The following is a 14719-nucleotide window of genomic DNA, read 5'->3' on the forward strand; positions in this document are numbered from 1 at the left end:
ATATAGATATATGTATATTCCTACATCAAATTGATCATAAAAAGTTACAACATCTATGCCAAAATATCCCACAACGTGTTCGTTTAGCAATATCATCCCAACTTTTTCTACCAGCTGATCGAGCTCGTTCTGAAGAATTTTATTTTGGGGTAAGAAATATGCCATGTCGTTTCTAATATCTGTACCAAAATGAATAACTTCTGCTGCGGTGATAATAATAGACTTAGCCAAATCGTGTTCGATGAACACCCCGATACTTAAAACATCGTAATAATTGTTTGGACAAGCTTGTATTATACCACCTAATCAAATTCAATGAAAATTTAAATCATATAATCGTCGTATATATATGTATATGTTAAACGCTTATATATGATAAAATTTACCAAACAGTTCTAAATCATGGAAAAATTCTTGTTGATTTTTATAAATCAATTTCTGAATTTCCATTTGAACAGGCAAAGTTTCAGCCAACAATTTACATAAATAATCCTCGTTTATAGTGCACGTTCGTTCCTTAATTTCAACAAATAACATATTATTCATTTAAATACCGTCCTCGAATAATATTCTTAATGATAAAAATTTCTTTAAATAGAAATTTTTAATATAACAATAATGAAACTTACTATGTTCCTGATCGCGCTTCCAAGTATACCTTTTTTGAAACGAACAATCGCAGTTTGATGTCCATTAAAACCATTGTCTATCTTTACGAACCATGTCTTATACATTGGATATTTGATGACCATTACAGCCATACCTCTGCACAACTACATAATATTTTATGTATTATACGATCAAATGAATCAATGATTATGAAAACGACGAAGTTTTTGATCTGGTGATATAACCAAAAAAATAATGAATCAACGATCAGAAAGAAAAATGTCAAAAATCTTGACTGATATTATTTCTCATGAATAAACTGAATAAACCTAATGTTGAAAATTGATCGAATATGTTATAGACGAGTCAATAACAACAATAAATTGTTATTATTTCTAACCAATTTTACGTTAATAAAAAGAATTATTTATTAAGAAGAATTATTAAGAATTTTTTAATTTTATTTCATTGTTTATCCCTTATTATCTAATGTAATAAATTCGTACAATGAAATGCATTCACATATTTATTAGATAAGTATAAATGAAATAATGCGTAAATGTATTCATTATTTGTTAAATGTTCAACGATACGATTTATTTGGAAATGAGACTTTCTATGAAATAATGTAATGATACATTTTCGATTAATTTATTTTTTTTTTTTTTATATAGTTTGATCACGTCTCTGGTTGTACTATCCAATATATATATATATATATATATATATATATATATATATATTTTTTTTTTAATTTAAATACCTCTATATTATCATAATGAAGATCGATATAACACAAAGTTTTTAAATTGGCCACTTTCATTATTACCGAACTTGCATTACGTGCAACATTATTAGAGATAACATTACAAGTAATCTTGTTAAATGTCATTAAAAGAGATAATGATAAATATAGATTACCTGACCGAAACTATGAACGTGTAGGAACGGAGGATGTTGGACTTTATTAATATCCAATAGCTGCATTACGTAGGATTTTTTCAATAAACGTTTTTGAAACTGCAATGGCAAACCTGTTGAAATTATTTTTCAACGAATAAAAGATTAGAGATTAGATGCAAATTAAATAAAGTATACCAATGGATTATTAAGCTTTTACAGGATACATCCAGAGAAATGGGTAACGCATTATTTAAGAAATTATAAATAGTTTATCTTAAAGTAAAGAAAAGAAAAATCATCTTATTCAATTGTCATTTTTTTTTTTTAAATATCTATACTTTAACGACAAATGCGAGAAAATCGATTATTATAATTGCCCGTTTTTCTGTCTTACCCTGTATGGTAATACAATGCGATTATTTTGCGAATTAACGAAACAAATCAAAATGACAATTTCGTATAGTAATGATTGAACAATTATTTACCCATCATCGGTATCTGTAATTCGCAAGCAATGAAGATATTTTTTTGATCTATCACTCCGGGTAAAATGAAAGCATGTCTGCCGGCTGTCAAATATCTGACTCTTCGATAGACGTCCGATGAAAAAAATAAATTTGCGCTACCGCTAACACAATTTTTCAAAAGGCTACAAACAAAAGATCCTCGATGAGATTCACATATTATCGTTATCACGTCTTATCATGATATATCTTTCTCTTTCTTATTCTTTAGTATAAGAAAAAGAGAAAGAGAAAGAGTCAATAATTTATACGTACATAATTTAGTTCGGCTTAAATTAAAAAAAAAATATACCATTTTGGTTCCGGTCGTAGCATCCACAATCTTTTTGATATATCGATATCAGGACGTACACTGGCTATTAAATCCTTCAAGATCGTCAACAATTCCTCGCTTTGTGGCGTTGGAAAAACGTAAAGTACCTGAACCATTGAATCATCTAACCATCCTACGCGACCTATCTGTAGAAAATCGTGTGTTCTTCATTTTGTAGTTTTATGCGTGAATAGGATGTGTAAGACGTTGGTAACTTGAATATTTTGCAATAAATCGAAGGTCTTTCTTGCTCTACATCTAAATTCGTCGGAAAAACTCAAAGATGGCAAATGGACGACGATATAGGGATGACTTCTTATTTCGTTCCAATTTTTTGATATGCAATGGGCCCTGGAGGAAATAAATCGTAAAAGTTGAAAGTATAATGTAATTAATAGTGGAATGATAGTTGGAATGAACATAAATTAAAATAATGAACCATTTAAAAAGCTTTCGACAAAGTTTGGCAAATCCACAATTATCAATGTTTTCAAATCTCTCCAAATTATCAAAATCATCGCCGGTGATGCAAACACCATCAAAACCAGCTCGACAAACGTGCGATGGTCTACTGCAAATATTCTTACACACATCCTCTTCTCGTTTGCAGATTGCATGCTGTAATTTCGATGGTAATGGTTCATCCAAACCATACGCATGAGTTAACGAATATTCCTCTTCGTCACCGTTCTCCCGCCTGCAAATAATTGTTTTCGATTCTTTTTCAATTCGTTCCTCATTAAGACCCATTTCTTTGGATATCTTTATTTTTTTTCTTTTTCTTTTTTTTTTTTTTTTTTTTTGAATGACCTCAAATTGAGAACGCCGTAACACTTGCCCCATTTTGCAACTTCCTCCGATTTCTTCGTATATGACTTTTCCAAATGTTCTTCCGCTCTTCTGTCCGGACAGGACACATAACTGCAACTGTGATCAAGAACAATGGGTTCTCGACGTTTACACTTCGGCAAAAAATCGTTGCATGTCGTTGGCTCAATTCCATTACACTTAAATCAATATGATCCTTTGTAAAATGCTTAAAATTAAGTTACAATCGCAAAAAATGATAAAAGAAAAAAGAAAAGAAAAAGAAAAACTTACTTTATCTAATGCTGGACAAATCAAGCTCTCAGAAGAAACACTGGAGGAATTCATAGAATCATCGCAATCGCTGTCAATTATGCAATGAGAATAATGAAAAGTTTCCAGAGTATCTAAAGAACTACAAATGCTTTTTGATTTATCCGATTCCTTTTGACAGGCATCGATCTGTTCTTCCTGCGGACCAAAATTAAATGGTCCAAGTATAAGAGGTCCCTTCAAACTATAATTCTTTGTCATACACGGACAAAGCGTCGCCACGCAATAATAAGAATTCTTCAATTCAACCGAATCATCACAGCATAATTTTTTTCGAAGATTCTTCGTAAGTTCTTCCCTCAATTTCAGATCTATTAATTTCACGAAATCGCTGATCTCCTCGTCTTTATAACCTTCTCGCTTCTAATCAAAATATTAAATTGCATAAATTCAATTTTATTAATGACATACATTACAAGATTATTATGATATTATATTTTGATAAATCTATATTTATCTGACTTTTGCTACATCCGTTAATTGGACGGATATTTAAAGAGAAAATAGTTCGTTCATTATAATTTTGGATTAATGTAATTCTCCAATAACAATATAAAAAGAAAAATAATTGTTAGATCATTAGTTTGATGTCTACCTTCAGTTCGTTGAATGTATCATTCTTTTCTATGCAAGGTACAGCGTTGTCAATGCCACATGGTCCACAAACTTTCGTTTTCAACATATCATTCTCTTTTTTGCAAGGTACAGCGTTGTCAATGCCACATGGTCCACAAACTTTCAGTTTCAACATATCATTCTCTTTTTTGCAAGGTACAGCGTTGTCAATGCCACATGGTCCACAAACTTTCGTTTTCAACATATCATTCTCTTTTTTGCAAGGTACAGCGTTGTCAATGCCACATGGTCCACAAACTTTCGTTTTCAACATATCATTCTCTTTTTTGCAAGGTACAGCGTTGTTAATGCCACATGGTCCACAAACTTTCAGTTTCAACATATCATTCTCTTTTTTGCAAGGTACAGCGTTGTCAATGCCACATGGTCCACAAACTTTCGTTTTCAACATATCATTCTCTTTTTTGCAAGGTACAGCGTTGTCAATGCCACATGGTCCACAAACTTTCAGTTTCAACATATCATTCTCTTCTTTGCAAGGTATAACGTTGTCTACATCACATGATTCACAAACATTCGTTTTGAATGATCTATGACATTTCTCGAACTCTTTCCAAGCCGCAGAAAGAAAATCGTTTCTACAGAAATTCTTTATGAATTTAAATTCATTATGACTTGATGAAGATTCTTCACACACATTTGAATTTTTCAATTTCTTTTCCTTCAACAAATATTCGACTTCTTTAGCACGGGCGGCGCGTAAAGTCGAAGATATTATTTTCTCCGGGTCTTTACTTTTTCCAATATTGATCAAAGAGGCTTTGATTATTTCTAAAAAATTTTGTTTACATTGTTCAATGTGTTTTATTATAGATGGTATGCGTACGCAAACGTCAGGATCATCCAACTCTAAATAATCGAACTGCGTACGTGAATTTTTTCTCGGACAAGTGTCTTCGTGATTCATTTTTATTTCTTTCGAAGAAAGATTTTTACAGACAACATTAATATTCTCATTTGTAGAATTTGACGAAGGTAAAGAAACGTTACATTTAATATATCGAATATCTTTACACGCTTTAATTTCCTTACCATTTTGACAAACGTCAGCTTCAGCAACATGATCTCTTATACATTTTTTGATTATCGTGGATTCAATCATTGGATTTTTACAATTCTTTCCAATTGATCGAACACATCGTTTTCCATTTGACCAGTCAGATACACCCAAATGAGGATCTCTTATACATTTTTTTATTCTTCTGCATTCAATCGTAGGTTTTTTACAATTTTTCACAGTCGATCGAACACATTGTTTCCCTCTTGGACAATCGTAACGCGTCAAAGACGATCGACAGGTCGATTCTTTGGAATATTTTCTATTGCAACATTTCGAATAATTTTTTTTCGTTTTATCAGTGCTCACCTCTTCGCACCTGTGATTGTGACTATCACAAATGACGCGACCACAGCAATCACAATTACGTTTCACGTTAAGGACCTTTTCCTTAATGCAAGCCAAATACAAATCATCCTCGTTTGTCCGAATCATATTGGTTTTTTTTCTTCTTTTGCTTCTTTATTTGTCGATAAAGCGATAAAACGAGAATAGACAAAAAATTATGAAAATGTTATCCTATTCAAATAAAAATAATTAAGTTTTATCTGGTACGTTGAACGTTACAGAAAATTTAGAAACTGACATGTCACGAATCGATATCGATTTCACATATATTCGCAGTATTACGAGTGTCGAGTGTCAGCTTTTTTTTTTATTTGCAAATATCTTCTGTATTTACAGTACACGTTATAATTATAAATAATACGATATGAAATCTTTAGAATTTTTCTTTTTTTTTTTTCTTTTTTTTTTTTGAAGTTTTAATATTCAAGAGAATTTGATTGATGTTTAATCTTTTATATTTAAAATAAATTTTCCTTTATAATTAGTCTCGACATCACTATGTAATCAAAATTTCTATGATCATTGAATAATAAATAATGTACAATGTACACAGATAAAATGCAATCACAATTGTGCAATGTTATACTTGAAAGATAATACTGATTTTCATAAGGAATATTAGATATTTTCTTTTTTGAGATAATACGAGATAATATCATTTTATCCGTTCAATTCAGGCCCAATTTAAATATATAAATAATTTATTTTTGGTTAACAAAGTTCCTAATCTTGTAAAAAGGACAGTAAATCCTAAAAAAAAAAAAAAAAAATACAGATCGACAAGGCAACGCATATGCACAAGGATCCGATTCCAAATAATTCGAATCAAGGAAAATTATGATAATTCTAAAATAGATTTTGATTATAATAATTAACTTTTTACATTCTTAAATAAAAAAATTTACTATTATAATGATTTATTTTTTAATGTCAAAGATATTATATTTTTTTAATTTGTCCATCAATGTCAAAAATAGAAACCAATTTTCTTAATGTCATCCTCAAAATGTCATTTCTATGTCATTCTATCGTCATTCTATTAGAATTATAAATGTATTTTATTACACACGTATGTAACGTTATTACACAAAAATGTAAATGTAATTTAAAATGATGACAGAAATTTATTCACGCATTCAAATATTTTAACCACGTGCCGACTTCATCAAAGGTCACAGAATGCTTTGTCATTAATCAAATATAAAAATCATTCATACAAACTGATACTGTAAATATTTAATATTCATCGTCGTACCTAATTTAATTAATATAATTTTTCTCCTTTTTATCATGTATTAGAACAAAAGGAATACTAGAATACTGAATTGAACTACAGTATTGAATCATAAAAAAAAAAAAAATATGACATGTAATTAACAATATGATATTAAAATGGGCATGAAAAAATTACGTTTTACTTAGAAAAAAAATTTATTGCATATCCACACAATTTCATAATTTTTTGAATTTCTAGTTTCGATATCTTTCTTCATAAGTAATAAAGTGAATCACAAATTAAACTAATTTCAGTCGTCACATCTTTGTTCTCTTTTTAATATTAATAGGATATACATATGTATGTCTAATTTCACGCATCAACTATATTATACTTGTACATATGATAAAATTGTTTTTCCTCTTTTAAAATATTATGTTGCTTATTTAATATACTATGATAGTATTTAGCTCTATGAAATCGTCCTATATTTAGTTCTATAAAATTATTATAAAATAATAATTAGATATAGATCGTTCGTATCATTAGAAATTGTTAGATAGCTGGGAAATCATTAATACAAAGATACTATACTTCTTGCTTGAATTTATAGTTATTTTGTTTACCTTATTAGAATTTGCCTTATCAAAGTCTTCTACGAAAAAAGATTTGATAAGTAACCCACTTGTGCTTAAGTTATTTAATAGATACGTCATTTGTTTAACTCAATTGTACGTAGTACAAATATTTCAAAAATTACCCGAATTCAAAGTTTTAAGATCCTTTCATATTCATAAGATCTCGAACGTACGTACTCACACTTGTTTAAACATATCAACCACATTTTAGTCAAGGTGTAAAAAAAAGAAAAAGAAAAAAAAAGAAATTAAGGAAATAACAGTCAACGACATGAATTTATCAATACCAGGAAGTTGGATATCTATGTAAATGTTATAAATTCTCTTGTATCACATTGACAAAAATGTATTTTATCTAATAATACTTAATTCTATTAAATAAATTCATTTTTAAACAAGTTTATATCGTTGTATAAAGTTTTACTTAAAAATTCGCCACGTCGCATGTAACAACTTAATACCTAAAAAGTGTCACCTTGAACAAAAAATAAAACAGCAGAGTAAATATGAAAAAGACTTATCGTCAAAAAAAAAAAAAAAAAATTGAACGGACTATGTCGAATTTATAAGCAAACAGGCCGACATCATACTGTACCTTCTTCAATAGCAATTATACATTATACGCTTCCGAAAATTATAAAAAATTATCACCAAATATATTGGTATGAAAAAGATACAAATTTTGCGAGTGTCCTTTGATTATTTGCAATTAGATCATCGCTATAAAAAAAAAAAAATGCACTTTGTATGTAGCTACAGTTGGTAATACATATGTAATATTAATTGTTATGTATAAAGTAAAATTTTATTGTTAGATAAAAAAATATTCTTTAATTATATTCATCGCGCCAAGTGAGCAAACAAAATTCTTTAAAATCAGCACAGGAAAAGTCCGGACATGTGTTAGCACATATATATTCACGAATTGCGTCTGTAAAAGTAATATGAATCGGAATGCTACGCGCAGGCGTTATGCCTTATCAACATTAAGTAAGCATTGCCTTATCAAATTATCGAAAATACTTCATTAAGAAAAAAAAAAATCGTCAACGTCAGACTCGTTCTGTAAGTCAGAAAGTTCAAAGCTCAATAGACCGACACAGAAGATTTAAGTTTTCGTAAAAAATCGCAGAAAATTTAAGTTCTCGTACAAAAGTATTTTTTATAAAGAAACTAACGATAAATTTAATAGTTCGATAATAACGAAACCAGCCACAACCATTTGATCAGTGCCCTGCGACTAATGGTAATTTAAAAGTTATTATTTTATTTTCTTTTTTTTTTCTATTCGTTCTTTTTTTTTTTATAAAGTAAATTAAGACACAACGTTTCTTAATAAAATTTTTCGATATCTTAAACAAGAAAATATTGAAACACTTATAATACATCTGGTAACAAATATCATATTCTGTCAACATTGAATTTTTCCATTTTAAATAATAATAAATCCTTTTAATATTACTTTTCAGAAAATAAGGTGCAACAATATCTAAGCGATCATCACACATCTCAATATGGCGGGAATATTTGAAATATTAAGCGGTCTCGCTACGATTATTCTTCTTCTTTATTACTATCTGACGAAGACATTCAATTATTGGAAGATTCGCGGTGTAAAAGGACCTCAACCCATTCCCATATTCGGCAATATTAAAGATGTAATATTTCAAAAAAAAATTTTGGCTACATATTTGGAAGAACTTTGTCTATCGTACAAGAATGAACCGTATATCGGTATATTCATTAGAAATACACCAATACTTATTCTAAAAGATTCGGCATTAATAAAAGACGTCTTGATCAAGGACTTTACCAGTTTCTCTGACCGACACACGACCGTGACCAAAAAGGTAACATAATTTTCTTATTTTATAATTATAAAGTAACGTAAATAATATCTCTCGTAAGTTTAATAATTTTTTTTTTTTAACTTTTATTATCAATTATAAAATTTTGTTCCTCGTTCCTTCAGATAGAACCATTGTCGCAACATCTTTTCCATCTCGAAGTAGCAAAATGGAGACCGTTAAGGAATAAACTCTCACCTGCTTTTACATCTGGCAAACTAAAGGAAATGTTTCCACTGATAATGGAATGCTCCCATCATTTGGAACAATATATAAACAATATGCCTGACAATAATATCGTAGAGGTTTATGAATTAATGGGTAAATTCAATACCGACGTCATAGGTAATTGTGCATTCGGCATCGAAATGAATGCGATCGCCGACGATAAAAGTGAATTTCGTAGAATGGGTAAAGAAATATTCCAATCCAGTCTGAAAAGGGAAATAAGAGAGGCTTTGCGTACAAGTTTTCCAAAATTGTACAATCATCTTAGCTTTCTCTTCGATTATTCAAAACTTACTAACTTCTTTCTGAATATAGTAAAGGAAACGATGGATTATAGAAGGAAGAATAAATTTATTAGGCACGATTTCATAAATATACTAATGGAATTAAAAGAACAACCGACCAAGCTTGGCGAGGAAATTGGTAGGATATAAAAATATATATTTTTTATTCCTTTTTTCGTTTTATTTTTCTTTTTCTTTCTTTTTTTTTTTTTTTTTTGTTTAATTTATCCAAAATTTCCCTTTATTTTATTCAAAAGTTTTAAGAAATATTAGGATATTCTATATAACTGTATGATATATTTAATATTTTAGAACTAACGGACTCGCTTTGCGCCGCTCAAGCTTATTTATTTTTCGGTGCTGGTTTCGAATCCTCTTCCTGGACTATGAGTAATATTCTTTACGAATTAGCACAACACCATGATATACAAGACAAACTTCGTAAAGAGATTAAAATAGAATATGAGAGAAATAACGGTACATTAATATTCGAATCGATAAAAAGGATGAAATATTTGCATGCGGTATTCCAAGGTACGTATAGACAAAATTTAATTCATTGTTCATAAAGAATTAAGTTTAATGTATGATCAATAATAATTAAATTAATGGCTCATGATGAAAAGAAAAAAAAGTTTTTGAAATTTCTAAAAAATTGAAATAAATTGAACAATGAACGTATATATTGATTATATATTTATAATTGGTATATGAATTTTATGTCGTATCGATTTCATGCGAATCCTCTAATAAAATGAACTTTTATCATTAACAAACATTATTCATGTACATTATAAAAGTTCTTACCAAAGAGACATTAAAGAAATATCTATTTGGTTATATCTATTCTGTGTTTATTTTTTCTTAAAACTTTTAATAAACATCGTTTATGTTTTTTTTTTGTTATTTTTTTTTTTTTTCTTTTTCTCAGAAACACTAAGGAAACATCCACCGGTATGGAATCTATTTAGAAAATGTACAGCATCCTCTTACACATTCCATGGCACTGAACTTACTATACCTAAGAATCAAACAATCTTTATACCAATATTGGGAATCCATCACGATCCAAACAATTATCCGAATCCAGAAGTTTTCGATCCAACACGATTTATTAACGAAAACAATACAACAAATAGTACAACGTATATACCTTTTGGTAGAGGACCTCGTAGCTGTATGGGTAAGAAAAGTTCAATTATTGTCAATACCCAATCGATCTAGTTATACGCATAATACAATCTTTTTATCATTATTTAGGCGAAAGATTTGCAGATTATCAATCGAAAGTCGGACTGGCATCATTTTTACGAAATTATAAAGTAGACGTGTCCGAAAAAACGGAAATTCCATATGGAATAAGACAATCATCATTTTTGTTACATCCAACAAAAGGAATATATTTAAAAGTCAGTAAAATTAATGAAAAATAATGAAATTTACTTGTAATAAAATTTATTGAAAAGTTATATCGTTTATTAGTTATGTACTTTTTATAATCTGTAAGTTAAATTAAATAAATGGAAATCCTAATCGGCGAACAACACTAATTCGCGATTTTATTTTATTTTATTTTATTTTATTTTTAAAACAACCCATTGCGGTTGCAAAACGATTAAATTATTTCGGACAAGCAATGATGACACTAAAATCGCATTGGATGCAATCGACAACTGAAAATCTATTGAATAAAAATGATTAAAACAAACTGTACCATTTATTTCTACAATTTATATTATATTAAAAATAAGTTTATTCAATTAACATGATTTCAAATTGTAAACTTATATTACACATCTTCTCTGTATATTTTAATAATAAAAAAAAATAAAGAAAATATTCGAAAAAATGTAATAGCAATAATAAGCTATATTAAAATAAATGAAGCTATATTAAAATTAATACTAAAGAAGAATTAATAACATTGAAATAATAATATTTATGTTATTAATTAAATTAAACATATTTTAAAATTTTACATATCAAAACATTTAATTAAAATTTTTTCATGATGTACTTATTTATGTAAATTTGTACACACATAATATAATAATACACACACATAAATATATATATATATATATATATATATATATATATATATATATAATAATATATATATATATATTTATCATGTGACTGTATTTTGAACAGCAGCTATTTTGGAAAAAAATTACAAAGAACTGATGTAAATCAATCCAAAGATGATCACCTGTAACAAAAAGAAAATATATTAATCATACAATCAATATATAAAAGCATGAAATATACATAACACGTCCATTTGTTGTGCCAATATGTATAGATGCACTTTTCAATTTAATTCCCTATCCATTTTTTATTAATCCCTATATCACGTTACAATAAGATTAAATGTAATATAATATTTAATCGACAATTGAAAAATTTTTAATTTTACATTACTATTATAAAAAAATATAAAATATATTTTTAATCACGTATTTTTATATCGCGTTCTTTACACTGAAATTCCAAATAACATTCGATCAAAATTAAAAAATTGCAAAGATATAAACAAACAAAAAAAAAGAGAGAAACAAAGAGAAATTACTGTAATATTAATGATCGTTTTAATTGAACAATAAAATCTAATAATATGCAAATCTAAGTATTCTTGACTCTAACTAATTAAGAACTTGTGCATCTGTTGGACGATTCAGGTATGAACTTTACGTACCAAGAAGATGAAATGATCCATCATCTCCAATTATAACTATTACTACTGACGAGCAAAATGACAACGTGGTAAAAAAAGAAATAGTAAAATGTGATAAGACTACGAGCCATTATTTCAGAAAAAACATATATTATGATCTTCTAAAAAGATGACTCGTAGTCGATAGTTGCCCTCTTGAGCCACTATTTGTGGGGGCCTCTTCGACATATAGTCTCTTCTTTGCTTCGTGCCCTAACCACTGCTTTATGGCATTCCCTAAGTGCAATATACGAAAAAAAAAAGAAAAATTAAAAATAAAAACTTATTATATATTTCACGAACTATCCTAGTCTGTGGACGATCAATGGATCAAAATTATTCACCAATCGTACGCATTTACACAGACACATTTACTCGAATGCCCAAGCAGATATTTAATCTAATCGATGAACCTACTTTTTACTAACACTTCGCATATAAAGAATTAATAAATATCGAACAAAACAAGAATATCTATGATACATCTTATGGTCTTACTCTTTTATCTAACCATTCTTACTTCGTATCTTTACTATTTTTACTTTACTATACACCTGTATAACAAAATATATTTGTGAAATCACGAAAGGGAATGCGAAGTGTTAATATACTTAATACTAAGTATCCGACATATTAAAAAATCCTTGCTAATTCACGGAAGAAAAGAATTTCTAAAGAAATGCAAGGATTTTTAAATTGTTTGATACTGATATATCTTACGATAGAGAAAACATCAGCAAAATTTATATATATATATATATATATATATATATAAGAAAAATAAAAACAGACATTTTGAAAAATACAAAAATTTGCTGAAACTTTCCCTAATATCCGGAGATGAAATTTTCCATTACTGAATGGAAATTACAATATGCATCTTATCCGTTTCTACCTGCTTAAAATTAAATACACAATCACACCAGAAAGAGGTATGCTACCTGCCTGCCTATAATCTATATTTAAAAAATAACAAAGACATTCGTTCCAACACACACACTCCACGATTCTCTCACATACCGCCAGGGTGCAAAAGCCTAAACTAGAGAGCATGCCCCGGGGCACCTCCGACACCCTAGCTCAAACGCGTATAATTTTTTTAATTGATAAGGGATACGTACCAATAGCTGTAATCGACTATCAAGGCTAATGATTATTGCGTAAATGACTAAAACAAAAAATACTAGTACATATTAGTATATATACATACTAATAATATACGAGTATTACCATATAATAATATCTGATAACTCAACTATGAAAAACGATATAAATAATAATGTATTACTATAATGGTATATCTATTTGTGTTTAAAATTTATCGCGGAACGATGTATAATGCACCATCTAACACGCGCACACAGGTGCAAGATACAAAGTGCACAATCATTAATGCAATGATAGCCGCCAATAAGGGAGAACTTAAGACTAAACCCATATTAATTGTTTCTCACCCATACGAGTAACACCTGGGCACACGAATGGATGAGAACGCAGAAAAAAATTGGGGAGGGAGATAAACGGGAATTAGTTCGTTAGAAGCTGAAAATCCTGATCTAAAAATTGATTAACTTATTCTAGGGCCTACGGACTTATGAATCTACGAGTCTCTTTATTTTTTTCAATTATCAATGACTCTACTCGACTTAATACTTTCAAAAGCAATGACTCTATTGAGACTTTTTTTTTATCAACAAAATTAATTGAATATTTAATTAAATTTTCATGCAATCAATAATCAAAATACCTCGGATGACTCCTATTAACAAGCGGCTATTCTAATTAAAATATAAAATCATAATCCGCCACTTGTTTTTCAGAATCTATCCGTCGCGCTTGTCTTCTTGCTCATTTTTTTTATTACATCAATATCGATAGATCGAAATAAATCGCAATTAAATATCTAAGTACGAAGCAATGCATATACGAAGCATCACATGTTTCTTTGTCGAAATCGGATAAATGAATGTCCGATTTCACCACTAATAACGCGATCAAAGGTGAATAAAAAAAGAAGTGCTTATACCATTAATTAAAACTCGAACCGATGAAACAAGAAGACCCTATCTTGTGCTAATAAAAATAAGCATGCACAATAGATATGAACAATGAAAATACATAAACAATTAAAAATGTACCACTCGCGAGTAAATCCAAAAGAGAAATTACTTACGGTCATGCTCGTCAATAATTTATTTAAAACATTACAACCAGTAACTCGTGCCGATTTGGAATTTTCATCCTCGGCATGATTGAGCAC

At 28.8% G+C, this 14719-nt stretch overlaps 1 protein-coding gene across 2 annotated transcripts; it reads left to right on the forward strand.

The window, feature by feature from the left end:
• Window positions 1–8316: 8316 nt before the first annotated feature.
• LOC124425903 (probable cytochrome P450 6a17) lies at window positions 8317–11451 on the forward strand. Of its 2 annotated transcripts, none has more exons than XM_046966941.1 (6): window positions 8317–8374; window positions 8854–9234; window positions 9357–9882; window positions 10056–10277; window positions 10675–10926; window positions 11004–11451. In XM_046966941.1, exons 2-6 carry the CDS (start codon window positions 8899–8901, stop codon window positions 11174–11176), a joined length of 1509 nt encoding a protein of 502 aa, XP_046822897.1. In that variant the 5' UTR covers window positions 8317–8374; window positions 8854–8898; the 3' UTR covers window positions 11177–11451. The 2 variants fall into 2 exon arrangements, with proteins under 2 accessions (XP_046822897.1, XP_046822896.1); XM_046966940.1 differs by lacking the exon at window positions 8317–8374 and adding an exon at window positions 8381–8630.
• Window positions 11452–14719: the final 3268 nt, after the last annotated feature.

This window comes from Vespa crabro, chromosome 8, assembly GCF_910589235.1.
Source record: "Vespa crabro chromosome 8, iyVesCrab1.2, whole genome shotgun sequence".
Lineage (NCBI taxonomy): Eukaryota > Metazoa > Arthropoda > Insecta > Hymenoptera > Vespidae > Vespa > Vespa crabro.